Consider the following 24853-nt stretch of genomic DNA (forward strand, 5'->3'; position numbering starts at 1 on the left):
TTACATCTCCTAATGAGTCATCAGTAACACCTACACAGTCACACGCACTAAAATATAACCTTGAACCTGAATTAGGTACTTTTCGCACCCACTTGGTGGTACTAGAGCCGTCTGAAGTAGTCTGGCGCGAGACACCAAGGGGAGCCCTAGAACTACTTGTACGGGGAGTTGGGTAAGATAGGACACGCCACAGCATAAAGGTTTTAGTGACCAGAAAATATAAAAACTGATGTCATAGCCAATTAGTTTGTAATGCCAAGTATCATTAAGGCGACGGTTGTTTTACTGACAAAATAAGAGGCGATACTGATGTGATAATTTAACAGAAAGACTATTCTTGTCAGAGCCTAAGAGCTAGGGTTTCTAAAACAAAACTGTTTTACGATATTTTGATCATTCATGTGCCTTTTTATCCGCAGAAAAAAGGCTTTTGATAAAATCTTAGAAACAACATCTTTACAAAACAAATTAACTCCGAGAAACATGACACTAAATTCAAAACTCAAGTCAGGCAATTTAACGAAAACTTAAGCAATAAATTGAAATCTGTTTAGTGTAAGTCTAGTACTGGTACCTACTATAGCATAAAATTATATCCCTAGGTACCCTAAATAAAAGGACTTATTTCCGTCCGTTTACCCTTCGTTTAGGGGCTGTTTAGAACGTGACTACCTACCATTGGCACCCCACCCTCACCTGAGCCGACACCCTTTATTCAGTTTGCAGATTCTATTCATGATTTTAGGTTCGTGATACAGTAGTTGGGGAAAATATTTTGTGTTGCGAGCGATAACGGAGAGATAAGTTTTCAATGGGTATTTTTGTGGAAGGAATTGCGCGAGGTTTTTTCGCTTTTGATCACCTTTTAGAAGTAGCAGTGGAAAACTCGTTTAAATCGTCATTTGTGTCATGTAATGTTCTCAAATTGTCTTTCAGTTCACAGGGTTCAATTTAAATAGAGCTCGATTTATCCGTTCAAGATTCATAAAAGCAGAAGAATCTTACAACACCTTTTACATAACAAAATTAATAGAAGATCTAATTCTTCTTACAATCAAATCAGCTCAAAATAATTGCCACAAAATCACCAACACAGTGTAGTGCATCTTTAGCCACCCCTAGCTGTCTACCCCTTTAATTGTGACAACATATTGCCGTGAATTGTGTGAAATCAACCAAACTGCCTCGTCTAGCCGGTACCTAACCGACGAAGCGTGATACTATGGTTAGCAGGGACCCTGGTACTTGTGAACTGGATATATAACTTCCATCAGCGACTTAAGTGAGGGGTGGTTCATGAAGTACTGGGTGAGTCAAATTAAATACTTGCTTAATTAATTCAAAGGGAAATTGTATTTGAGTGTTTTCAACCGACTTAAAAAAGACTTGGTTCTCAGTTTTACCTGTATGTACGTATCTTTGTACGCTCTTATGACACGTCTGACTGAACTGATTTTGATGCCTTTTCACCAAAGTAATTTTCAGATTTAGAAGTAGATTTTACTTGACTTAAGAAAACGGAGACAGTAAAAAAATTGAAGGCCATTCCCGTTTTTGTTCAGTCATTGTTATTTTTTAAATTGATGTTTGTCGTGGTTTATCTGTAACTTTCTCCGTGTAAAACGAGACCTTTGGTCAGCAGTGGCCACTTATGGTAACGATGATGTTGTTTGCTGATTTGTAGAGATTTTCTAATGAATAATGAAATCAAAACTTACTTACGACAATCAAAAATATAACGCTGTTAATCTAGTTACTAGTAGTAGTACCAAATGATTTATTTTTGTCACTAAACTAAATTCTCTAGTTTATGAGAAACGACACTGAGTTCATGATAATCCTTCAAATATTACACGAAATGTTTAACACGTGTCACGTGTATTTGTTTACTAAACCAAACCAATTAATTATGATATTCCAAGAAATCAACACCTTTGTCAAGTAGTTCGATTAGATGGAAATTATTTATAACCAATTAAACTTACCTTGGGTATACAGCATACTATTCGCGCCGAGAAGTTTCCATTCCCCTTTGCGCGACTTAATCATTCATACACCACTCACCTGAAAAAGAAAAACTATTATTAGTATAATAATAATTGAGTGAAAAATAAATAACAGTAACCTATGATATACTAAAGAAAATAAACACATAGAGAAGGGATGGGGAAATCCTGTAGTCAAAAAATATCGATAGAAAAAAAAACGTGCAAAAATTTTTACTTTTGTTTATAAAAATGAAGTAAAAAGTTTTTAAAGACTGTCTGTTTAGCGAGTATAATGTAACTGACAGTAAAGAGTATCATTGTAAACAAATAAAGCCTGAAATGACCAATATAATTATATCAAAAAGCATGCCAATCAATATTGTTTCCTTTTTACTCGAAAACCCTTTGTTCTACAGTAAAACAGTTACAAGCTGATATTACTGAATTATTATATAATTGACAGCCATTATACAGGTCTCTTATTACGGAAATTGCATTAAAGGACTGCAGCTCTTGCTATAAGGCTTCCGTCGAATCCTCCAATTATTGTAATTCTACTAAGAATCAACTTGCGTAACTGGAACAACAAAACCAGTTAATTGGACTGGATTGTTACATAGTTTACGCGAAACGAACCTCACTAAATTATTTAACAGACTAGTCAAAATTCAACACAGATTGTATAAAGCAAATATTACAATGAATGTTGCTGTTAAATGCACGGAGGCTCCTGTAGTGATGGGCGTAACTTTGTCATCATTAGTATCGATAAAAGGTTTCACACTCCTAATGCTTTTTTGGAAATATTCATTGATTTTTGATAGAGTTTTGTAATGAGTATGTTATTTTGTAATTACGTACTACACATGAAAGTAGTGTACCGTGCCATTATTTTCCTACTAACCTTCCTGCCTTCGTAAGTTCTGTGTGTTTATTCTATTGTTAAAAAAATAGTAGCTAGACACAGCAGTAACAAATGAATGATGATCAAATAGCTGCAAATGTCAAAGGCGTCATACAGCTGTCTTTTGGGAGCAAACAACAATCGACAAGACAAATTCCCGTGTCTGCCCACACTGGCGTGCACACAAACAAACAGGTGTTCCCGAGCCAAGTGGAACGCATAAATATCGCAAAACACAAAGTTATCGATGCCACTAAGCCGCCTTTATTGACTACGTTTCCCTACACTAGCGAAACGACTGAACAACTTATACTGTTATGCAATTTTATACTTCAACGCTATAGAATAGGGTTTACTTTCAGCTGAGTGAGAAATCAAGGATGTTCCGTTAGTGTTAGACAAACTTCGGTTTTGCAATAATGATAGCATGACAGCAACGGTGTGTATAAAGTGCGTTTCATATAGTAAATCGATACCGAGGCTTCGGCGGCGAATACAAACTAGTGTTAAGTACGGGATCACTGATTTGTGGCGCGGAAAAGCCCTGATCCATTGTAACGAACACGATCCAATTTTATCAATTTACTGAAATAATAGGACTGCTATTTTCCTTAAAAATAAAACTGACTAAGCCCACCTTAAATTTTTTAAGTAGAAATCTCAAGAGAGCCTCACTATTTGATTCTTCATTGTTTAAAGTTCTTATTGTAAGCAAAGTTTACGAAGCAATATTCTTAATGAAAACAAGTTCTTTGGAATAAAATTTGTCGAATTTATTCGTAGGTTTTCATTAGTCATTTTCAAATTGAGTTCATGAAAACTCGAATGGCCTTTGTTGGTGCAGTCTACAGCATCAGACATGGTAGAAATAATCCGATTATAAATATAGACTGCTGTCTTGGAGTCCCACTGTAGTAAGTAATTGCTTCTTTTATTACAAAATAGCAGCTTGATCTTTTGTGTTCAAGTGATTGTTGTTATTGACTTAGTTTCATTTGTTCTGTGGTGAACTGACTAGATTCAAGAGCTGTATTGTTTTATTCATTGGTTTGTTATTAATTTGTGATCTACAAATTGTTTGTTTGAAGAATAGAGTTAGAAAATTGTGATGGGTTTGAAACTGTGTCAAGAGGTAGTGCTTTAAACACGAAATCTGAACTAGTGAATAACTTGAAAGGCAAAGTAATGATGATGATGTTTTTCAAGTTCTAAATATACCGTAATCAGAATCACAACATATAAAATATTACTACACATAATGTAGATCAATAACTGAATCCTACTGTAAAAGGTGAAGTAAAGGTTATTAAGAGAAACCAAAAAACATTTTAATAGACACGACCCTTGCTACAATTTCAACTTTAAACGACATAACCAAAAATGACTTCACCTAATCATTTAATACATCTTCAATTTTCAAAATGAACTTTGAAAATATCTACACGATATTACCGAAACACATTCATTAAGATAACAATCTCGGCGTCTCCAACGCCAATCTAAGTTTGCTCTACTCTTCATAACAACGACAACCTCTGGCAATTTGCAGTGACTCCCTAACTGTAGACTGGAGGGACAGAATTAAAAACTGTTTTATATTGAAGTGCTTTGCTAATGGATGGAAGGAATTAATTACACGAGAATTATTTTAATGAAGTTGCCTTGGTTTGAGTTATAAGAGTTTTTTGGTCTTGGTGAAGATTCCTAGCTTGGTTTGATCATCATCGTTATATTAGCTACAGGGCTTCCACTGCTGACCGTAAGCCTCCTTAAATTTCATACACTTCACATATCAATAGACTATTGCTGCCACTGCTGACCAAGGGCCACTACTCACACGTAAAAGTTTTGAGCATTAATCACCACGCTTGCTCAATGCGGATTGGCGATTTGTCACATTGGTAGGTACTTGCCGTTGGTAAGTTTCGAATACGCACCATGGAAAGTGGGTGTCTTATACCCGCGGGCCACCACGACATTCAAATTTCATACACTCCAACAGAATTTTCATTACAGAACTACCTTTAGTTTCTTGTATAGGTACTAGTATATTCTACAGCTTCACTAATTAGAATAAATTACTAAACAATATTCGTATAAAACTCAAAAACCAAGGAAATAAAGCAACCCGTTTAGCCGGAACATATGGTATTTATGTGATCAATCATTCGGATCACCCCTCGCGGAATACCTTAATCCAACATTTAATTTGTCTCTTTGTCTATTCATGTCACGTAGTAATTAAATTATATTAGTGTGTACTAGCATTTGGTGCGGTTTTGCTTGTATTTGTGTGTTTGCACATAACATCTTGATGTTTGATTTATTTCACGCCTACAAAATGGAATATTTAAGAGTCTTAAAACTAAAGTAATCGTAAATGATTCCATGATTTGTATGAGGAACGTTTCAATCAGGAATTTATGCGAAAGTAGGGAAAAGATTTTCTTAAACGACTATAAAATCTGTTAGCTTTCCTCAGGGTCAAAATCCGTTCTGGATATTTAAAAACATTTTCCAACAAAAAATAACGCACGACACAACTAACACGACAATTAATTAGCATAAATTCTGCCTTCGTTGAACATTTTTTAACCCTTACATTTGAACAATATAATTACGCAAGACCGTCCGTCAGACATGTAAATACACATCCAAATACGACAATAGTAGTGTTGACAATTAGTCGTGCCGTCTAGCCGAAGCCTTTTAACTCTAAGCCGTAGCCAGACACCGTTGTCGCCACTTTTATTTCGACTATACGTAGATATGTGTGTAGCAGAAGGGTGCTGGAAGTGTCTCGTATGAGTTTGGGACAATGCGTTGTTGATGATTTTATCACACGCATCGCGTCAAAGATTTTTAGGTTTTTAATCCACCATTTTTCATTCTTGTGCTTTTTTTAGGTTTACGTAATTATATGGTATGCTGTATTTTGGTTTATGCGCAAATAATAGACTTTGTTTTTGTGTCGTGTTTCGGTTTGATATAAATGTTGTAAGTTAAAATATGGAGCTCAGAAGAGCTGATGCCCGACCCGGAGTTGCGGACTACCTAGCGGGTTACTGGGGCTACGGCTCGAAGAGCAGGAGTAGTGACGGGTAGTTTTTAGTCAGTAAGTATGACACTCCCTCTCGCCTTAAATCCATTGGATGATAACAAAAAAGGTTCCGAAATATTATGTGAAAATTATTGTAGATTGAAATCATGAACAGCTTTTTATAGTGTGTGTAAATAAGGCTTACGTTTATAGGATTCATAATAAAAATATAACAATTGGCTATTTTCAGACAACATTTTTAGTGAATACAGAATCTAAAGACATAGGCATTCTTAGCATTACTCGTGTCATAAGTTGTGTGGCTTCATTTAAATGTAATGTCTATTTTATCTCCACGACCTGTATTAGTGGATGAGTACATTTATTTAAGGGTTCTAAGGTCGACTCTTAAGATAGATGGTAGGAATCTGAGGTAATATAATATGAAGTCTGCAATGATGTGTTTAGCCTAGCCTATTTTTCTAAATAAAATATTTATATATTTTAGTTTTAAGTTATAGTAATTTGTACATAATATTGTTTATGATTAGGTAGTCTAAACTAATAAATAAAATTGGAGTGTCTGTTTATAATAAAATCTTGAACTACTAATACTATATAGTATTTCACATATTAGGTGGAAAAATATGGCCCAACACATTATAACTTGAAAAGATACTCGCTCGCAGCTGAAGTTTACAAAACAAGCGCATCAGACTCTCCCGAAACAAATGTCGTCGGCAATTCTTTCTCACGGCGTACCCAGAGTGGAACATCACTGCCATCTTATGCATGGTGCGTGGAGTAAGTTAGGGTTTGACGCGGTTTCATAAGCGAATCGGAAAGAATGAGCGGTTTTAAATATTTGAAAGCTATTTTTGTGTTCGTTTCTTCTTGTGGCTGTAATGAACGGAGTATGAAAACCAATTCTTCTCTCAATTGTCTGATTGATAGTAATGTAGATAACACTGTACCAATTTTTTAAACATAATTCTAAAGTACTAACTAATATACCAACGTTATGATTAAATGCTTAACACAATATAAATCGCAATGTAAGTATCGCGCAGCGTACTTCCTACCTACCTACTTCCAGTAAGCTGCGCGATGTCGCCGTGTCTGCGCACGCTGCTCATGATGAAGAGACCTTCTGGGACTCGAAACTAGTAGAGTTTTTCTCCATTCATATATGTGAGTAAACTGTGATTTTTTTAGTTAATTTAGTCACGATATTTACCTATTATAAAAATATAATCTAGTTTTACAAAATATCACTAAATGAAAGCCTGTTCTTACATAGATCTATTTGATCTAATCCTAGTATTCCCATATTTAAAAAAAAAAACATTATTGGTCTTGTAACTTTAACATATACCACAAAAATGTACTAAATTTATTACACCACACTATAAAACTAAGACGCTATCAAATTGTCAATTCGCTGTGTCTTTCCTCAAACACCATACAAAAACTACCTCAAGTAAAAGTTGCTATTTTTCCCATCTTAAAGGCTTCTAATATCGCAACTCCCCGCCTCAGGCCGGTTGTCATTTGTCTGCTTCTCTGTAGGCAAACTTCGCTTCAATGTTTGAAAGCACTACATTATATCCGTCCTTCTTTATCGTCTTCGTCTAGTAAAATAGTGAAGGGCTGAATAAAATCGGAGACGAATTTGCATATCGATGATTTAAAGCCGCTGAAAACCATTTTACGTGTCATATTTATTGATATTTATATCAACAACTGCCTATTGTCATTGTGTTGTTATCTGTATTGTGTCTTTCGAGAAAATTCAATTTTATTTAAAAATGTTTCAACCACGTTTTTTCGTCAAATATGACAAGAGTACAGGTTGTCATGTCTCATGCGTATTGATTACATCATTAATGATTACAAAATAACCCAAATACACAAAAGTAACTGTTAATTGGATGAAAAAAGATAAAAAATACATCGCTATAAAAGTTACAAAGCCGAAAATGCTTAATTAATATTTACTGGCCTTTGCCTACACTTCAAAGGTGTCTACATTAAAATAATTAATTTTCTGTTATTAATGAGATCATTTCGGAAAAGCGGAAGCTGATTAGAAACTTTGAGTTATGTATCTCATTTTAATTATCTATGTTAATTATTTGCTATATTTTCGGCAAAAGCAAATTTTAATAAATATTTTTGTTTACTAAAAATAACAACAATGCTTTGTTCCCTTAAGTAAACAAAGGCTCATTTATATCGATATTTTTAACAAACATCGATAATTTTCTATCGATATTCTTACGTAACTAGAAGAGCTCAAGACTCCGCACTTCGTAACATAGCTTAGATTTCTTTTTAATACCACACATTTAAACTCTTTGTAGGAAGCACATGTCGTTGGTTAAACTTTATATCTACTTCATCTATTGTACTATATTGGAGGTTTATGTTAGAGTGCTTTTACTTACTACTGCAACTCACTCCAACTACTTTTGTATGCTTTAACGTGTACTAGTTTTAAAATTGGTACCTATTTTGGTGTAAGGTATCGATTGTTTTTGATAGAGTTAGCATTTATGTGTACATTTTTATAGTGTATCTCGTGCTCAATCTCAATCTGGCTCTGGACCTCATACTCTCTCTCATACTCGCACTCATAACCGTTGTAGAAATTTTGCTATAGAAAACACAATAAGTTCAATGACCTTTATTAAAACAACATTATACATTAATTTAAAGTAGGCATTGTACTCAAGATTTTCAGAATTCTGAACAAAAATTAAATATTCTTGAGATCCTAAGAAAAAAAGATTTTCTTAAACAACAAAAAGGGGTTAAAAGCTTGCAAATGTTAAGAAATATACAACGCAAAACTAAGAGGCTTAATAATATTAGCGTTGAAAATATATAAATCTTCAAAACCATTTCGAAATCCGAATAACCCCGCTACGCTGGCATTAGCAAGAAAATCAAATAAAATAAAATAGTGCGAATTTTAAAATCGCCCACAAAAAAGTGTCGCCAAGGGCGTTCACGAGGGTTGTACCCGCAAAAACAATAAACTGTCATAAATCAGAGCGAAAGTTTAATATACCCGTACTTTGTGCAAGTTCTACCACTTTTGTAGTAGCCATGTAACATTCGCCAGTGCGGGTTTTGTTATTGCGGTGAATTTTAAACTTTGTTGTGATATATAACTGTGTAATGTAAATAAATGAGTGATTTTAAATATTGTTTATGAAGGAGTTCGGTTGAGAACACCGTGTCTTTATGGCTTACTGAATCTTGCAAGCTTAGAATAGTTTCTTGGATGTTGAACGTTTAAACTATCGTGTGTGAAACTTTTGAAGTTAGTAGTGGATGCTGTTTGGAAAAATGCCTACAAAGTTTTGGAATGTATCATTCAGGTAGTGGTTACAGTTACAATATATGGAGAATAATGTTATTATGATAAAAGGTATAAACAAAAACATACGTTTTAGGTAAGGTAATGTGGTATTTTAGTAGATGTAAAGGAAATAATTCTCAGTTCCTAATGTGACAGACTGAATATTACCCAGATAATTTCATTTCATAAAATACTAGATACTGAAATATTCTATCAATGGAAAATAAACCAAAACCTATAGATAATTTACAAGACGGAAAAATCTAAACGTTTCTGTAGAAGTATTAACAACGAAGAAATGTGTTGGTTTGATGAAAAAATAATAATTTAGCTCGAGTAGGATTTTGTAGAAAGCAAGAGGAAGGCTTCCTTACTCAACGACCCTCCTGCGGGAACGTCTCGCTAACAAGAACGTCTTAGCGCTTGCCACGACAAATTTAAGTAGGAAATTTTCTTTTCTGACGATTAAGGAAATGTGGAAACAAACATAAACATGTTGTAAAGTTCTTAAGAGTTTTAGCTCACAAACTTTTATGGTGAACTGCTGGGGAAATGTTTGTACTACGCTTTTTTGGAGACTGGCAAGCTAGTCTAGTAGGTACATAAATTATAGCTTTATTGCTATTTGGAGAGTTACCATAATTCTCATAGCAACTTGTACTGTGTGTATGATATCAGATATTTGAGCAGAAAGGTGCCAAAAGAAGTGTGTAAAGATCGTACTGAGCAAGTGATTTATGGTTTAATACCTAGCCTAAGGCGTATCACATAGAGGCATGTGACTTAATGCGATTTAGTAACAAGTTATAAGCATGAAAAAAAAATGCACAATGTATTTACTTTTTGCCTGTAATTTAAAGCCAACACATGCTCACACAACAACCCTTACACCGGTGATTAGTTGTAAAATACCAAAAAAAAAACTCAGTACTAAGCCAAAGTGCTTTGACACCGCTGTTCACACTCCACGAACGATACAATATTCAGTAGCTCACATTATGCATTGGGACATAACAAGCAAAATCAATATGGCTTTTGTTCAGCAAAAGATTTCCTAAGCACCTTTATCATAAATATTTAAAGACATGTTGACATTACGTATATTTCTGGAGGTAATACTTTTTTCTGTTGGCTTACAATGTTTCAAGATGTTGTGAGGTGTACGATTGTAGCTATGTATGTACATACATGTATTTTGTATTGAACTGCCGTCCGGGATTTCAAGGAAATAAGTCTTTATTTTGTTGTATATAGAAGTAAGTATCCTTTTTTATGAGCTTGTATTTGGATTATTGGTAAATATTATATAAAGACTATCAGATCCATTGCAACTGCATTATAATCTCGTCTTTGATCTAAAATTATTTTATTTTATTTTTATTTGTAATAGTATTATCCTCGTAAGCCAATTACATCGATTTCCTCCTTCAACTCGAAAAGCAAGACCACATAACCAAATAAACGTATGTGGAAAATGAATTGGCATGTACCCATAGAGATTTAAACACATGTTTGTTTTTTCAAAGGTCGATTTAGAGTGTTTCGGAAACAGCCCAACAAAGTTAACCTTTTCATAAATGCTAATACTACAGTCGTGGGTAGGCAGAGAGATAAACAAGACTGTTGTTATCGTGAATTCAACAAAATAGAAGATTTTAGTACCTATATATGGCTGTTATTTACCTGTTGTCTCATCGAACATTCTAAATACTGGGCACAAATCCTAAGTCTCAATACCTGGAATGGAGGATACTGCGAATTTGGATCACTTCACATAAGACTTTCATTCTAAAAATAGATCTAGTCCTCTTTCAGAGAAGTCACGGAATACACGTGGGTCATGTGTCAATACACACAATATCGCATTTAACCCTTCATTTAACTTCGTATAAGTGAAAATCCCTCTCAATACTGTATTCAACGTGTGTGCTAGGCATCCCAGTCCGATTCGATCTGCTCCCTTGACGGACTACCATAAATTCTCGTCGTAGGCTGCACGCCGCCTCAAGACTTTGATTTCCCAAGTGGCCTGAGACACAAGTTTTTTTTTTTAAATTGGATTATTTCATTTTTATCTGGCCTTGACCTTTTTTCTATCGAGGCCAAGTTCTACTTGTTTGTTTTTGATTTTTTTTATTTGGTCTCACTATTTGTTTTGGTGTAAGGAAAACTTTAGCCTCAGTGTGTTTTGTTTTTACATATCATAACATAAACATATGAGTCAATTGATTTTCTGATCGCTCTATATCATTGAACAAAGTCTCTTGGCATTATAGCGTGTTACCAAAAGTTCAGAAACATCTCCAACAAAATTCTAAGCCGTTGAATAATTAAAAACTTTAAGCACTTATTTCTCAAATGTTATCCTTATTTATAGACGGCTACATTTGACTTACTGCAACCATCTCAGTTAATCAGCGCGTCTAAATGTTAACTCAAGACTTGTTGAACTTAATTAGAAAGTTGAAAACGTTTGTAAGACGAAGAAGGACTAACTTTTGGGAAGCGTGCGCCCGTTTCGTTCGAGTTGAAGATGTGCTCTAAAAATTCAATGTTGAATGTATTTAAATGTAATATTTAAATATATTAATTAGCTGAATACCTAAGAGACGGTGAGATTGTTTTTAATGTTGTTTAAATTGAAATTTTGCTCAATTGGGTCGACGGAATTGTACTTATTAAATAACAAGTTTAATTTTAACTCTGCTTTTTTTTGAGAGGAGAAAATCATCCAATGCCTTCTCCCGCCTTGGAGGAGGAAAGTCATTGCATGATTTTGATCCCAATTGATAAGTTCTTAAAAACCCATAATTAGTATGATAATACACCACATGTCCAGATATCAAGGTACTTGTCGAGTACTACTGTAAGGTATCCCTTATATACCTTTAAATATACATAATATTTAGAATTAAAGATAATGTTTTCTTATACTATACCCTACATTTTACAGTAGCTTTTTTAATCCACAAGATAAAACTAAGAACGCCACTAGGTACTAGGTGGTGTAAACATGTTTGTTCGCCAACTTAAGGTAAAAACTACTCCACCTCTACATACTTGAGAAGTTTACACAAACTCGACTTTAAATGTAACGTTACATAGTTCTTGTTTACTCGCCTTGTTTACATTTAAACATTATTATGGCAATAAACAGATTAGTGAAATACTGTTTACAATGTTATACTATACCCTTTTTTTCTTCCCAAATGAAGCAAGTGGTGTTTTTTTAAATTACAGGAACTCATAATTTTATTGGTGAGTATCATAGCTGAGTCAACTTAAAGACGGCTTTTTAATGTATGAGAGTGCTATTTCGAAACCGACGAAGGGCAAATACCAATGTAATTTTTTCCGAGTTATATAATTGTACTTTCTAAGATGGCACTGATATACGGTGAAGGGAAACATCATGATCATGATCATCATTAAAATGTCTAATTATAAGTTGGAAATCGCCAACCCGCATTATGCAAGTGTGGTGATTAATGCTTAAACCTTTAAACTCGAGCAGAGGCTTTTGATCAGCAGTGGCCACTTGGAAGCCGTTGTATTTGGTGATGCCAAGCAGTCTAACGGATATTAAACTAACATGATAACGAAACGATATCGAAATGACAAATAAAGTTATCCCTTCGGATGACTTTTAAACAACTTTACCCTAAAATATTTAAATAATTCCAAAAAATGAATGAGAGCTCCTAATAACTGACACATCAATTCCTAATCTAATCTTGCCATAAAAAAATAAATTTGTCACTACCACTCGACGTCACACGTCGTCACTGTCAATTCGTCGCACGTCAGTTGTCAGTGCGCAACTAAAACAACAACATGGCTGATAGAAACACACCGACATCCGCTTCCGGCAACCACACAAGACGAATCGAGCCATAGATTAAGAAGGCAGAGAATGACCTTGACTTATTCAATGCAATGAAGTAAAAAGCTTTTAGTATGATGGTGGTTTATTGGTGATAAGTTAGTGACATAGTGAGTCTTGATGAGTTAGTTTCATCTTAAGGCACTAATATTATAAATGCAAAAGTATATTTTGTTTCTTTATTTCACGTCACAGAGGCGATTTTGTTTAGTAATATCTTTGGATCGGCTTTTCAAGCCCTTAGCAGATTTCTTGAGTGAGTTCTTGTTTTACTGTATAATGTTTGCGTTTAAGGGTTTAACTGTCGTACTCAGATACATCCGATCATTACTTAAACAATTCTTTAGTAACGACTTTATTCCGTGACAAGGACGATAACCAAGGATGTCTCTCAGTTACTAAAAAATTTATAAAGTGTTATTCAACGGTGAAATAATTTGCAACAACAAAAATTAACGGACAATGGCGCCACCTGAGATGACTGGGATGGACCAAATCTATCACAAATCTAGCACTCATATCAATAATATTCATAGTTTATCTCTTACAAATATAACTGTAATACCATTAAAACAGTTTTAGCTACACCACATTACCCAAGCCATTTAAGTCTAATACGCATAATCCGGCAGGTGATCTAGCATTGTAATTAATACGTATTAATCGAATGTCAGCGTGCACGCGTCAACGCTAATGAATTCATTAATAACGCCTGCGTTTATCGAAAATGGCTCTGTGTATGTAAATGTACGTACCTATTGATCTTCCAAAGACGTAGGGTGTGGCTTCTCAATGTAATTGAAATAATTCGAATTAGGCTGTTGATTTACTTGCGTAACTCATTCTAGGTGTGAGAATCCTCTAGGGAGATCTGTACATAATAGTTATGTGATGTTTTTGACGTAACACGTAGTTGGTATTAGCAACAGTCGTAGTTCAAATAAACATTGGATTTGTGTTGATAGTTTGTCCTTGTAAATCTGATGACCTATTTCCACGTAAAGTCCTTTCGCTATTTGCGACTAATTGAAACGTCCTAACCTCTAATATAAAAATAAAACAGCAGAATATTATAACCAAATTAAAACATCATCAAATATAAATGACGACAACCGCAACAAAAAAAAATATATTCAGTCAAAACAAATAAACAGAGAACAACAAAAAGAGCACAGATTATTGAATCGAGTCGCCCCTCTGCATCGACTGGCGGTCACGTATGTCGCGCGGTGTACGTTAATGTGTCGTACGTGCGCAGCCTGCCTAATGTCCGCTTATAAAACGTGTAGTCGCGTTGCAGTCGCGCGATTTTATTCTCCTTTTGATTGTGTCGACGTGCGTACAACGACACGTGTGTGGTGGGATTTTCGTTACGTTTTCATTTATTTGGTAGTGTGTTGAATAGTCGTGTTATTTGTGTTCAGGAAAACAGGATACGTCGACGACAGGAAATTTTGTCCGACAGCTAAATATTAACCGGTTTTTTTTTTGAGAGAAATCTAATCACCTATTTCTGCAAAGGAACTACTAAGATATTATCTACAAATATTCGAGAAATTATTTTGAATTAAAAAAATCAGCGTCGCATCTTTTAATTTTTACTCTGTGGCCTGCACAACTCTTCATTGCACAGCAAACTTCAAGCGGAATCTGTACGTCTCGCAAACATGTAACGTTATAACTATACAATTGATTTGTAGCCTTATACAACATGGGCATTTGTACACAAAACAATTTTTGATAGTCAGTGGTATGTCATAGTAGTTTAACCAAATCCAGTTAAAACTGTTAAAAGTATACTCCAAAGTAACATGTATTTACGAGTTCACCTCAGTCCTATAATTCCATTGGCCGTAAAGAAAACTAACGCAAATTGAGACATAACTTCTAAGAATAAAAATCTCGTATTTTCACCGACATGACAGCAGATGATTTATTATACGAACGATAACGCCGCCATCTTGCATATTCGAGAATTTAAATATTGCTCCTTGGAGCCAGATTGACAGTAATATTTTTCCTCTTTAGTGCACAACGTCACTATTTTATGGAAAATATACCGTGACCTTGTGTGATTTAGGTGATTCCAATACATTTTGTTGCTCCTATATTTATTTTGGGATCTTTCCTACAGTTCTGTAGAATGTAGGTCCATCCTGTGTTTACATTGATATTCTTTATTAATTTTACTTTAAGTACATACATACATAACTTCACGCCTGTCTCCCATGGGTGTAGGCAGAATCAATGGACCGCCTTACATACCTCTTTCGCTTCATCAAGAGTCATAAGTCTTTACATGCATGCACGTCGGTTAAGAGGACTTTTAATTTGGCCCTTCTTTAATTTGTCTTACTCAAAGTGTCTGTTATAAACAATTTATTACTAAAACGCATTTATTATTTTTACTCAAAGGAGACTAAACAAAGATATCAACAACAGTTTTGACAGCTTTTTACCAATACAAACTTTTATACGTATTTTTACAGCACATATAGTTCAATAACACAATATGTCACAGACCTTGTACAGGTCCCCTTTTTGTATTTATAGAACGTTTGAAAGGAATTGATAGCAATGATTGATTGACATCGAGACCCCTTGCATCATGGAGAGTAGTTGAGGGAGTCAAACACAGGAGTGACATCGAATGATGGAACCTTAGTTGTGACTGGAGATGAAGAAATAATTTGAAAATTAAACATGCTAAGAAATTCCATTAGACTATTAAAAAAAAGCCTAAATGGTTATGCGAAAAGTATTTCTGTATCCTTAGTACGAGTTTGATTTACGTTGAACAAAAACGAAACGAGAGCGCGTTTGGCGCTCTGATTGGCTAGCGTGAATGAACTAACCAATCAGAGGGCTGAACGCGCTCTCATTTCGTTTAAGTAAACCCATACTAAGGGTACTGTTCTGTGGTAGATATTTTCCAAGAAAAAAATGATAGTAAATTATGAGATAAAGCTCATATTTTTATGAAAATAGTTCTCGTTTTTGGAACCCTAAACATTATCTTACATTTCACTATAATGTGACGTGGGGTCACTGTCAGAACAGATCAAGAAAATGACAGGATGAAATTGATGACTTCTTTCAAAACTAGCATAAATGTAGTGGAAGAATTCAAGAATACTTCAATTTCTAACGAGTGAATAATATAAACTGACAAATATAAAGCGTATGTATTTTCCTTCCCAGAATAATGTTAATACTTTCCAAATACGGGATGCTTTGATGTCCGGCTAAAAAACATAGCCTAAAAGAGCAAGCTGAATAAAAGAAAACATTAAAATGTGGAACAAACGTTCAAAGTAATTATACCTCTTTGTAATCGACCAAGAAAAGTACGTGTACTTTTCGAGCTACAGTCATCCATAACCTGACAGAAAATTTGTAACAAGTTATTGTAACGGCCCTAATTGCCCGAACATAAATTATACTTTATCACCGACACATAGAATTGAGTTTCGATTGAAAAGAAAATGAAACTTCGGTCGCTTTAGACGCCAAGCCTTCCTGCCAAGTGTCAAACGTTCACTATTATGACGCGATAGAGAATTATCGGCAAGTTAGACACGCTCCATCGACTCTTTTTAACTTCAGATGCCTACAAAATTCGTTCAGTTCATTATTTGCTTTGAGTTGACTTGGTGAGCTTTTTACCGTCAACGTAACGGTATTTTGGGGTTTCTTTTTAAATAGCATTATGCGGTGATATGGGTTTCGCTTTTATTCATTCCATGTTTTGATGGTCTTGTCATTCAAAAAGGGTTCTTTCTGTAATATTTTGAATTTGCTAGACCACAATATCCTCAAAAATAACAACAAGTTATACAAATATAGCAACGGTTTCTAGATAGGGTAGGAATAATTCCTATTTTCGCTAACCTTGAGCAAAAAATTCCCTAAAATAAAAAGAGACGAGAAATAACTGGCTTTCCTTTTTCTGTCTCCTTACCTACTACCTAATGTCATAGTCACGCCATCTACTTTTTGTTTTCCAAAATAACATTGTATAAAAAAGCAATCGAAGTTAATTCAAAAGTTTTCAAATGATGTGAAAACAAAAAGAGAACGAAAGACGAAACAAAGTTTGGAATTCATTTACTTTTTGTGTCTACTACTTACTTTTGTATACGTATAAAATTACTATTTAGACAACATTTTGTTATGTTTATGCTTCAGGAAAACCATGAATATACAAAGAAATTGAGGAAAAAGAAAGAAGATTATTGAAAGATTTATAAATATTTATGTTAGCATTTACAAAATGATAATGCTACAATAAAGTTAAAAGTAGGGTCACAACACAAAGCACAAACGTTTACCACTTACCATTCAATTACAAATTCCATGTTTCCCTTTCTTAAAATTGAATTAAGATTTGTCACAACAAAATCTGGGGATTCAAGGATTCACAGTTCTTAACCGGCGTTCTGTTGACTAGCAGTGATCTTTATTAGGTTTACAGAAAACGAGGGGTTGGCAGAATAAATTCGGTGCGACAGGGGTGGACTGTCAACAGGGGTACACTGTCCCATTCATTGTCCTCGTTGATGACGTTAGTTCATGTCCGATGCACAAAGTCACCGCTTGCTGATGCATTGTCACTTTTAGAGATCCCGTAAACAAGACATGTATGTCCTACCCTATTTAGAATTTATCTGTCTTCGTAATTCTCATGTTTATTTCTCGGGATCCTATGAGTTTCGATGTTTTTATTTGATTTTCGACTTCAACTTTTTCTTACGTACGTTCGGTTTGAGGACTTCTATCGCATTTTATTTTTGTTTCGGATCATTTTATGTATAAACAAGATTAGTTGGCTTTAAGTATTTGAGTTAAGACTTTACTGAACTTTTCATGCGCGATGGCAAAATGTTTTCTCAAGTTTATTTATGAGTATTTACTTTACGAGATAAAAGCTGATACACGATCTTTATTTACTTTTGTTACTCCTCTAAGTTTAGTTATCAGTATTTGATACTTTATATTTTGTTGATTACCCATTCATGTTCTTTTTGGTTTTGTGAAAGTATAGTACAGTCAGTTTTAATATGGACACTCTCATTTACCATATCGTCTTATCTTATCCTTAAGTAAATGTGTCTTAAATATTTTTTAATTACCTACAAAAAGTCATGTCACTAACATTCAGACTTATATATCCCTTTAATAACTCTACCTTTTCTTTATTCTCACTTTAATTTCTATAAAACAAAGTTAAGTCAAAACTTCTAAAAGCAAATCTTAATATCTAAAAACGAACAAAAGAAATTTTCATATATTAAATCCGGTCGTGTGTGTAGAGAACAATAGGCAACTTGAAGCCAGAGATAAATCATCTGCCGTCGCCATGGTAACGACAATTGGGGGACAAAATTAGAAATAAATTCCTTTCGATATGGCAAGGGCTGTTCTTATCCATGTTATTGGTGTATTTGAACTCGAATGTAGAGCGTCAGGTGTGAAAAATGATTTTGGTTTACGCTTCATCAGTTTGTATGTTCATTTCGCTTTTGGGGTGAACCGAGTACCCCAATATTGAGCTGATGGGTCTTAAGGTGATAAGCGAATTACAGAAGACAATGTACTCGATGCTATATTCCTTTTTATTTAAATTAGGTCAAATTGGGCTCGTAGCTTTTCTTTTCAATATGTTTTATGGTATAAACCGGCTGGATCGTGGACGGATCACCTGATGGTAAGCAATCGCCGCCGCCCGCTGCCAATGCGTTGCCGTTGCCTTATGGGGGATAGGATTTTAAGGGTTGTTGGGGAATCGGGGATTAGCAAGATTGGGACGGGGGGTAATTGGACCTCCGGTAACTTCACTCCCACAACGAAACACAACGCAAGGCAAATATACATTGATTCATGGTTGATGTATTTTTAGACCAAAAAATAAACGCCTGAGTATTTTAAGGTTCAGCACAGCATAAACAGATCAATCAACTAGACCAAGACTATTTACTAAAACGGAAAACATCGTGTAAATGAAACTGGAAAAAGAAACACGTAGGGAATCCACAATTTTTGGCGCAAAAGTGGTAAAAACCTCGGAACTTGATGGATTGCTCGTTCCTTATTAGTGTGCGCTTAGACAACCAGCAAACGTTTCGGTTTTGAGATGCTTCAAAGAGGATTTTAAATCTTTTCGTATTTTGGACTTGTACTACTGGAGTTAAGAGGCCTTGATTTAATATGTTTTATTGAAACTTTTTTAATTAACTGAGTGAGGTACAATTTGTAAATATCGTAGAATTGCTAGAAATATTTGTAGTCCATACAATATTTCGTATTATCCTTTCACCCAATCGTTTTACATTTTGTAACTCTTGTCCCAGGTAAAATTAATGAAAGAGATATAAAACTTGCAAGTGTAAGTTAAATGCAGTTTAAACGGAGGGAATATTGGGGAGCGATTTATAACACAATATTGACAGTCACTGTAGCAAGTAACGAGAATTTTAAAAGTATGTAAACTTCACGTAAAGTAAGCAGAATTTTGTAAGGATAAAAACAAACAAGAAATTCTTATCCCGTCAGGGCTGGTTATAAATGATCGCTGGCAACCCTTTGCGGGTGCTAAAGCTTTTCAAACCCTTGTTTTGGCAGCTTTTCTGGATTTCCCTTAACGAAAACGTACTTTGGCTACCTAATATGCGGTTACTTGAAACTTGTGTAATTTATAAATGTGGCAACATTACGTAATCATATTAATATTATCAAAAGGCAGTTTCTCTTTGACAGGCGTTCGCAGAAATTAGTGTTGTTACCGTTATGAAACCAAGGTAAAACTTGGCTACCTAAGTTCTAGACATCTAAGACGTAATCAGAAATTTGATAGACAAAGAAGGGAATATGTAATTTGTCTGAGGGAATAATCGTATTTATTTATATAGGAATGTATCAGCACACGGTTTTTTGTTGGAGCAAAGCCAGGGCCTCGTCGAACAATTTAATCAGAAACAATGCAGATATAAACCAAATATAAAAATGCATCACAAAATGATAAACAAAAATTTTGGATAGGTGAGTGGAAAAATAACGGTGAAAAAGTCGCATGGTCGCGCGATTGCCTCCAGCGTTGTCGCACTCTCGCCGTGACATGCGACACGACGTCGCCTTGTCGCACGACGTTGCCCACGGGCGAAATATCGCTGCAACGCTGCTTTTTTGCATGAACCAAATTTGGATTAGCGCGTATCGACAAAGCAATCCTTTTTTTGCAGTACTGTGGTTTGTTTTGTGGGATTTTTTTGTGAGCAGCTCTTGTTTAGTGTATTTGTTTTCAAACTATTTCATATTGCAAATTGAAAGTGATGAATGATTCCCATCTGTTCGATAGAACCAAATATATTTCCAATAAAGTAATCGAAAATCTTTGCTTTTATTGGTATTACACGGTAAAATTCCACACATCTACTAAGTCACACATAGCATCCCCAGAATTTTTATAAGGAAAATTGTCCCCAATACTAGACAAACATAATAACACGACGAAAAATAGTAAAACATGACGTCATCGATCATCTTACAAACAAACACGATCGCATTATTCATAATTTGTCGCGCATTCTCACCGGTGGAACCCTAAAACTATAAATTGCAGCGGGCGCACGATCAATCACCGGGTTCCGTACAGTTAGTAAATTAAGTCTGGTTTTGAATTAGCGACCGCCTGGGCGCTAACTTAGTTATGGTATTACGTAATTATACCGAGCTAATGTGATTCAACATGGATGTTGAACACGTCTGCGTATTTAAGTTTTTTTTTATTTAAAGTGGAGTTTTAAAATCGTAGAGTTTTAATTTTTTAACATAATTAGTGCTTAATTGTGATGTGGTGAAGTTTTAATTCCAACTACCGCAGGCTGACTTTGAGTCTGTTTTACAACATAAATAGTCTTTATTATTCCAGGCCTTTTCCCAACTTGGTAGAGGTCGAAACTCTAATGTTTAGGTAGTACGTATCTGTGTGACGTGTCTAGATATCATCTGGCTTTGAGCGACAAGTTTAGTTGAACACTTTTACTATAGGTAGACTAATACGAGGCTTTCGAGATTCCAACTTCATAAATGAAATTATTAAGGAAGAATACCTACGTTACCGACTGGGTTTTCGATCCAGTGACGATTGAAACTTGAGATCTCAGTTGATAGGTTTACCGATTTCAGAATGTAATGTTTGACAATTAGCTCATAGAAAAATTGGTGTATTAAGCATACGTACTATAATAATATGCATGTTGTTTATCACATATATATCCAATATTTCCCATCCCCGATTCCCCAACAAACTTAAATTTCTAACCCCCAAAAGGCCGGCAACGCATTTACCTCTGGTTTTTCGGATGACCATAGGTGGCGGCGATTGCTTACCATCAGGTGATGCGTCTGCTCATTTATCAGCTTATACCATTAAAAATAACGTAGTAGCTTTTGGTTTCCCGTCCGTCTTGGGTTGATTTCTCTTATAAGTAAAGTAAGTACCCCAATAGATTGACCACCCCAACCTACCCTGCGGTCGTAAAATACGACTTTTGGGATTACATCAAGAGGATTTGCGGCAACGGCAGTAGCATCATCTTGCAAGCTAATTATTATTGTGACGTGCTAAAACTGCTCCCCTAGTGCTGCAACTTCCTACTTGCTCGTAAATTTTAGTATAGTTTGGAATAGATAATTATAATTATACTCTGGTTATGTCTGTTGAAGGAAAAACTATGCTAGGAAGATCTTTCTTTTCTAGAAATGAGATGAGATGGTTATTTTCTAAAAATCTAGCAGTCTATTTTGGAAAGTCAATCAAAGAGGATTCAATTGTTAACTAAATCACAGGAGTTTATAAGATCTTGTTCAACCTACCAATCCAACCCTGGGTCCCAAGCTCAGTCTGTGTCAACGCCCAATCAACAGTGCGTAAGACGTACACATTTTCCCAAAATTATCATAAAGAAAAAAACATTTAAAAACCTACCTCAACATCCATCAAGTTAGTAAATCACAAAGCTGGTACGTACCTGAAAGTAGAACGGTAACATTAGCAACGTAACAAATGCACTGACGTACGTGAGAGAGATACAGAATAAACAGAGACGGTAAGCAAAAAGAAAAACCATAAATTACGTTAAAACGCCGACAAAAACCGAGGAGTGTTGCTTAAAGATCAGTGTTCAATGTGCGTCTGTTTGTCTGCACGCGTCGTGTTTGAGTTTGCGATTTTATTTTTCTATTCTATGGAAGAAGAAAATGAAATGGCTTCTTAGAGAAAAAAAATCGTTCCTATTTCTGGTGCAACGAATAATTATTATTTACAGACCAGTTTCAAAACAAACCGTAATTTGCAAATTTTCAGTAAACCTATCTATAGAATTTTGTTGGTCAAATTGTTGTTAATTTGGTGTTCATTCAACTAAATTTCTTTTTTATCTAACATGGATTCTTCATAGTCAAGAATTTTATGTTAGGCGGGAAGCTATTAAAGATAGGGTTGTTGTGGAACCTAATTTATGTATACTTTAAGGTAATATAGACAAAGGTATAAATGACACCTCATCAAAAAGAGATAAATTGGTCCAATAACAATGACAATAGCAATAAAATAAAAACAGTTTTTATAATAAATATAAGAATTCATCACGATGCAGGATCTAAAGGAACAGTGGAGCTGTAAGTGTGCAATCAAAAGGCGATGTTTGCGCATGAGGCGTCCTCACGACCAATTAGCGTCGACATCGCGCCACATAAATTGTATCAAACAGCTCGGTTCCTAGCCGTACCAGCCCTGGATGTACAACCTCGCTGGATGAAAGTGGAAGGTAGAAGAACCGCAGTAGTCATGTTCATGTCTATGTTTATGTACTGGCAGTCAGAATTCATGACCTTCTCATTTTCATCAACTGTTAAGTGCTCTATCTTTATGGCTATTCAGGGTAGCATTACTACTCATGTTACAGATGTTAACAGTCTTTGGCCAGATACAAAATTTGAATCTCTGTAAATAAAGAACAATGAAGGTAATGAAGTTGATTTTGATAAAAAATTTCCATCGACTAGTAAAAGATAGTACACATGTAGAAGTAAAACATCTATTGAAACAATCACTGAACAAACAGCAAACAACGAAAATGTTGTCAAAAGCCAAACTGATGTCAAACACATTATAAAAGATATCATATTATCAGATAGCTATCTCTTCTAGTAAGTTTATACATCTTCACCAAGTACTTTTGTCCCAACCCCCGTCGCTGGCAAGAGTTCATTATCACAAATAAACCGAAGAGCCTTTCCGTTTTTATTGTTCAGTAGCAATGCTCCACCACAATGTACTGCGCTATTACACTTGAAACTATGTTAAGTGTTGTTCCACAAGACATTTGGTAGATATGATTGTTGTACTTAAACTTTAAAGGGTTAAAAGAAGTTTAATTTTATTGTGACGTACTTAATCCTGCTATTATATTAATCTTTTATGGACTTCTGAAGCTCAAATGTTATTACTCTTCTTGAGTAATTTCTAAACTGCGAATAGCTAAAATCAAAACTAGGATGAAGTCAATACTAAATCTTAACTAGACTCAAACACGTGTCAGCATTTTAGAGCAAGCTTTGCAAACTAGAATTAGAATAATATGAAGTATTTAATTGTAACAGTAATAGAAAGGAGACGACTGCTACGATAAATCAACAAGAATCTTATATATTAACATGATTCAATCCCAAAATACCAATTTCAAAATTACCTTCGACAATGTGTACACGTAAGCCACGGGGTAAACTATTCAATACAACTTCCAAATAAAATGGGGACGCGATCAATAGATCCCTATTGATTGCATCCCCCAAATAGATTCGTGTATTAATATTACTAATACACAAGGGCGTATTGCTAATTTCTTCGAGTCCCCTCTTACTATTTTATCTATAGGATCCGTCTTATTACATCAATCTACGAAAATGGTTATTTGATATAGGAATTGGAGACAGCCTACATCAGGATCGTTCAGTTTTATTAACATTTTTCTCTGACTGAGAAAATTTCTTTGCATTGTCAACAAACATATCTTCGAAATGAGTAGATTCTTTCGTTTTCTCAGTTTGGGATTTATCAAACAATTTTTGAGTGATCGAATATGAATATAACATTTTCATTGTTGAATAGGACAAATCAATCGGAACCAAACTTCTGAACGCAGGGGTTGCCCCACATCAATCACAGAATTCAAAATTTACTCCAAATCATGTAATCCAACTGCCGAACTATAGATCCAAAGGTCCGAACAAAACATTAGTAATCTAATTAAACAGGCGAAGGATTAATGGAGTGACAATAATCTTACGTCACGTTTGGGGTAAGGGATTATCCCGAATTTAATCAGCGGTATCTACCACAACCCTTATGACGCCAACTCGTTATATTCAGATTGATGCAACGAGGGTCGTTGAAGTTAAAGAGGTCCCAAATTCAATCTGATCTTTTTGCTTTATATTTCGAGTAACTCATATGAGACCTTCTTTATTTCCCATTAATATCCCTTGGGTTTCATACTCATACCTGGGTAGGAAATCAGCGAATTTATTATATTCAATCTGAATACATATTCACCTGTGCTTGTGTTGTGTGGGTTGATAATGAAAGTGCAATTATTTCCATCTGTTATTA

The 24853-nt window shown here is 34.9% G+C and overlaps 1 protein-coding gene across 1 annotated transcript in view; it reads right to left on the reverse strand.

The window, feature by feature from the left end:
• LOC118263566 (teneurin-m-like) overlaps positions 1 to 24853 on the reverse strand; it is a 432136-nt gene that overhangs the window by 388014 nt on the left and 19269 nt on the right. The window contains exon 2 of the mRNA XM_050705328.1: positions 1986 to 2064. Coding sequence (XP_050561285.1) covers positions 1986 to 2049 — 64 coding nt within the window. The 5' untranslated portion in view covers positions 2050 to 2064. The remainder of the gene's footprint in view (positions 1 to 1985; positions 2065 to 24853) is intronic.

This window comes from Spodoptera frugiperda, chromosome 27 (assembly GCF_023101765.2).
Source record: "Spodoptera frugiperda isolate SF20-4 chromosome 27, AGI-APGP_CSIRO_Sfru_2.0, whole genome shotgun sequence".
Taxonomy (NCBI): domain Eukaryota; kingdom Metazoa; phylum Arthropoda; class Insecta; order Lepidoptera; family Noctuidae; genus Spodoptera; species Spodoptera frugiperda.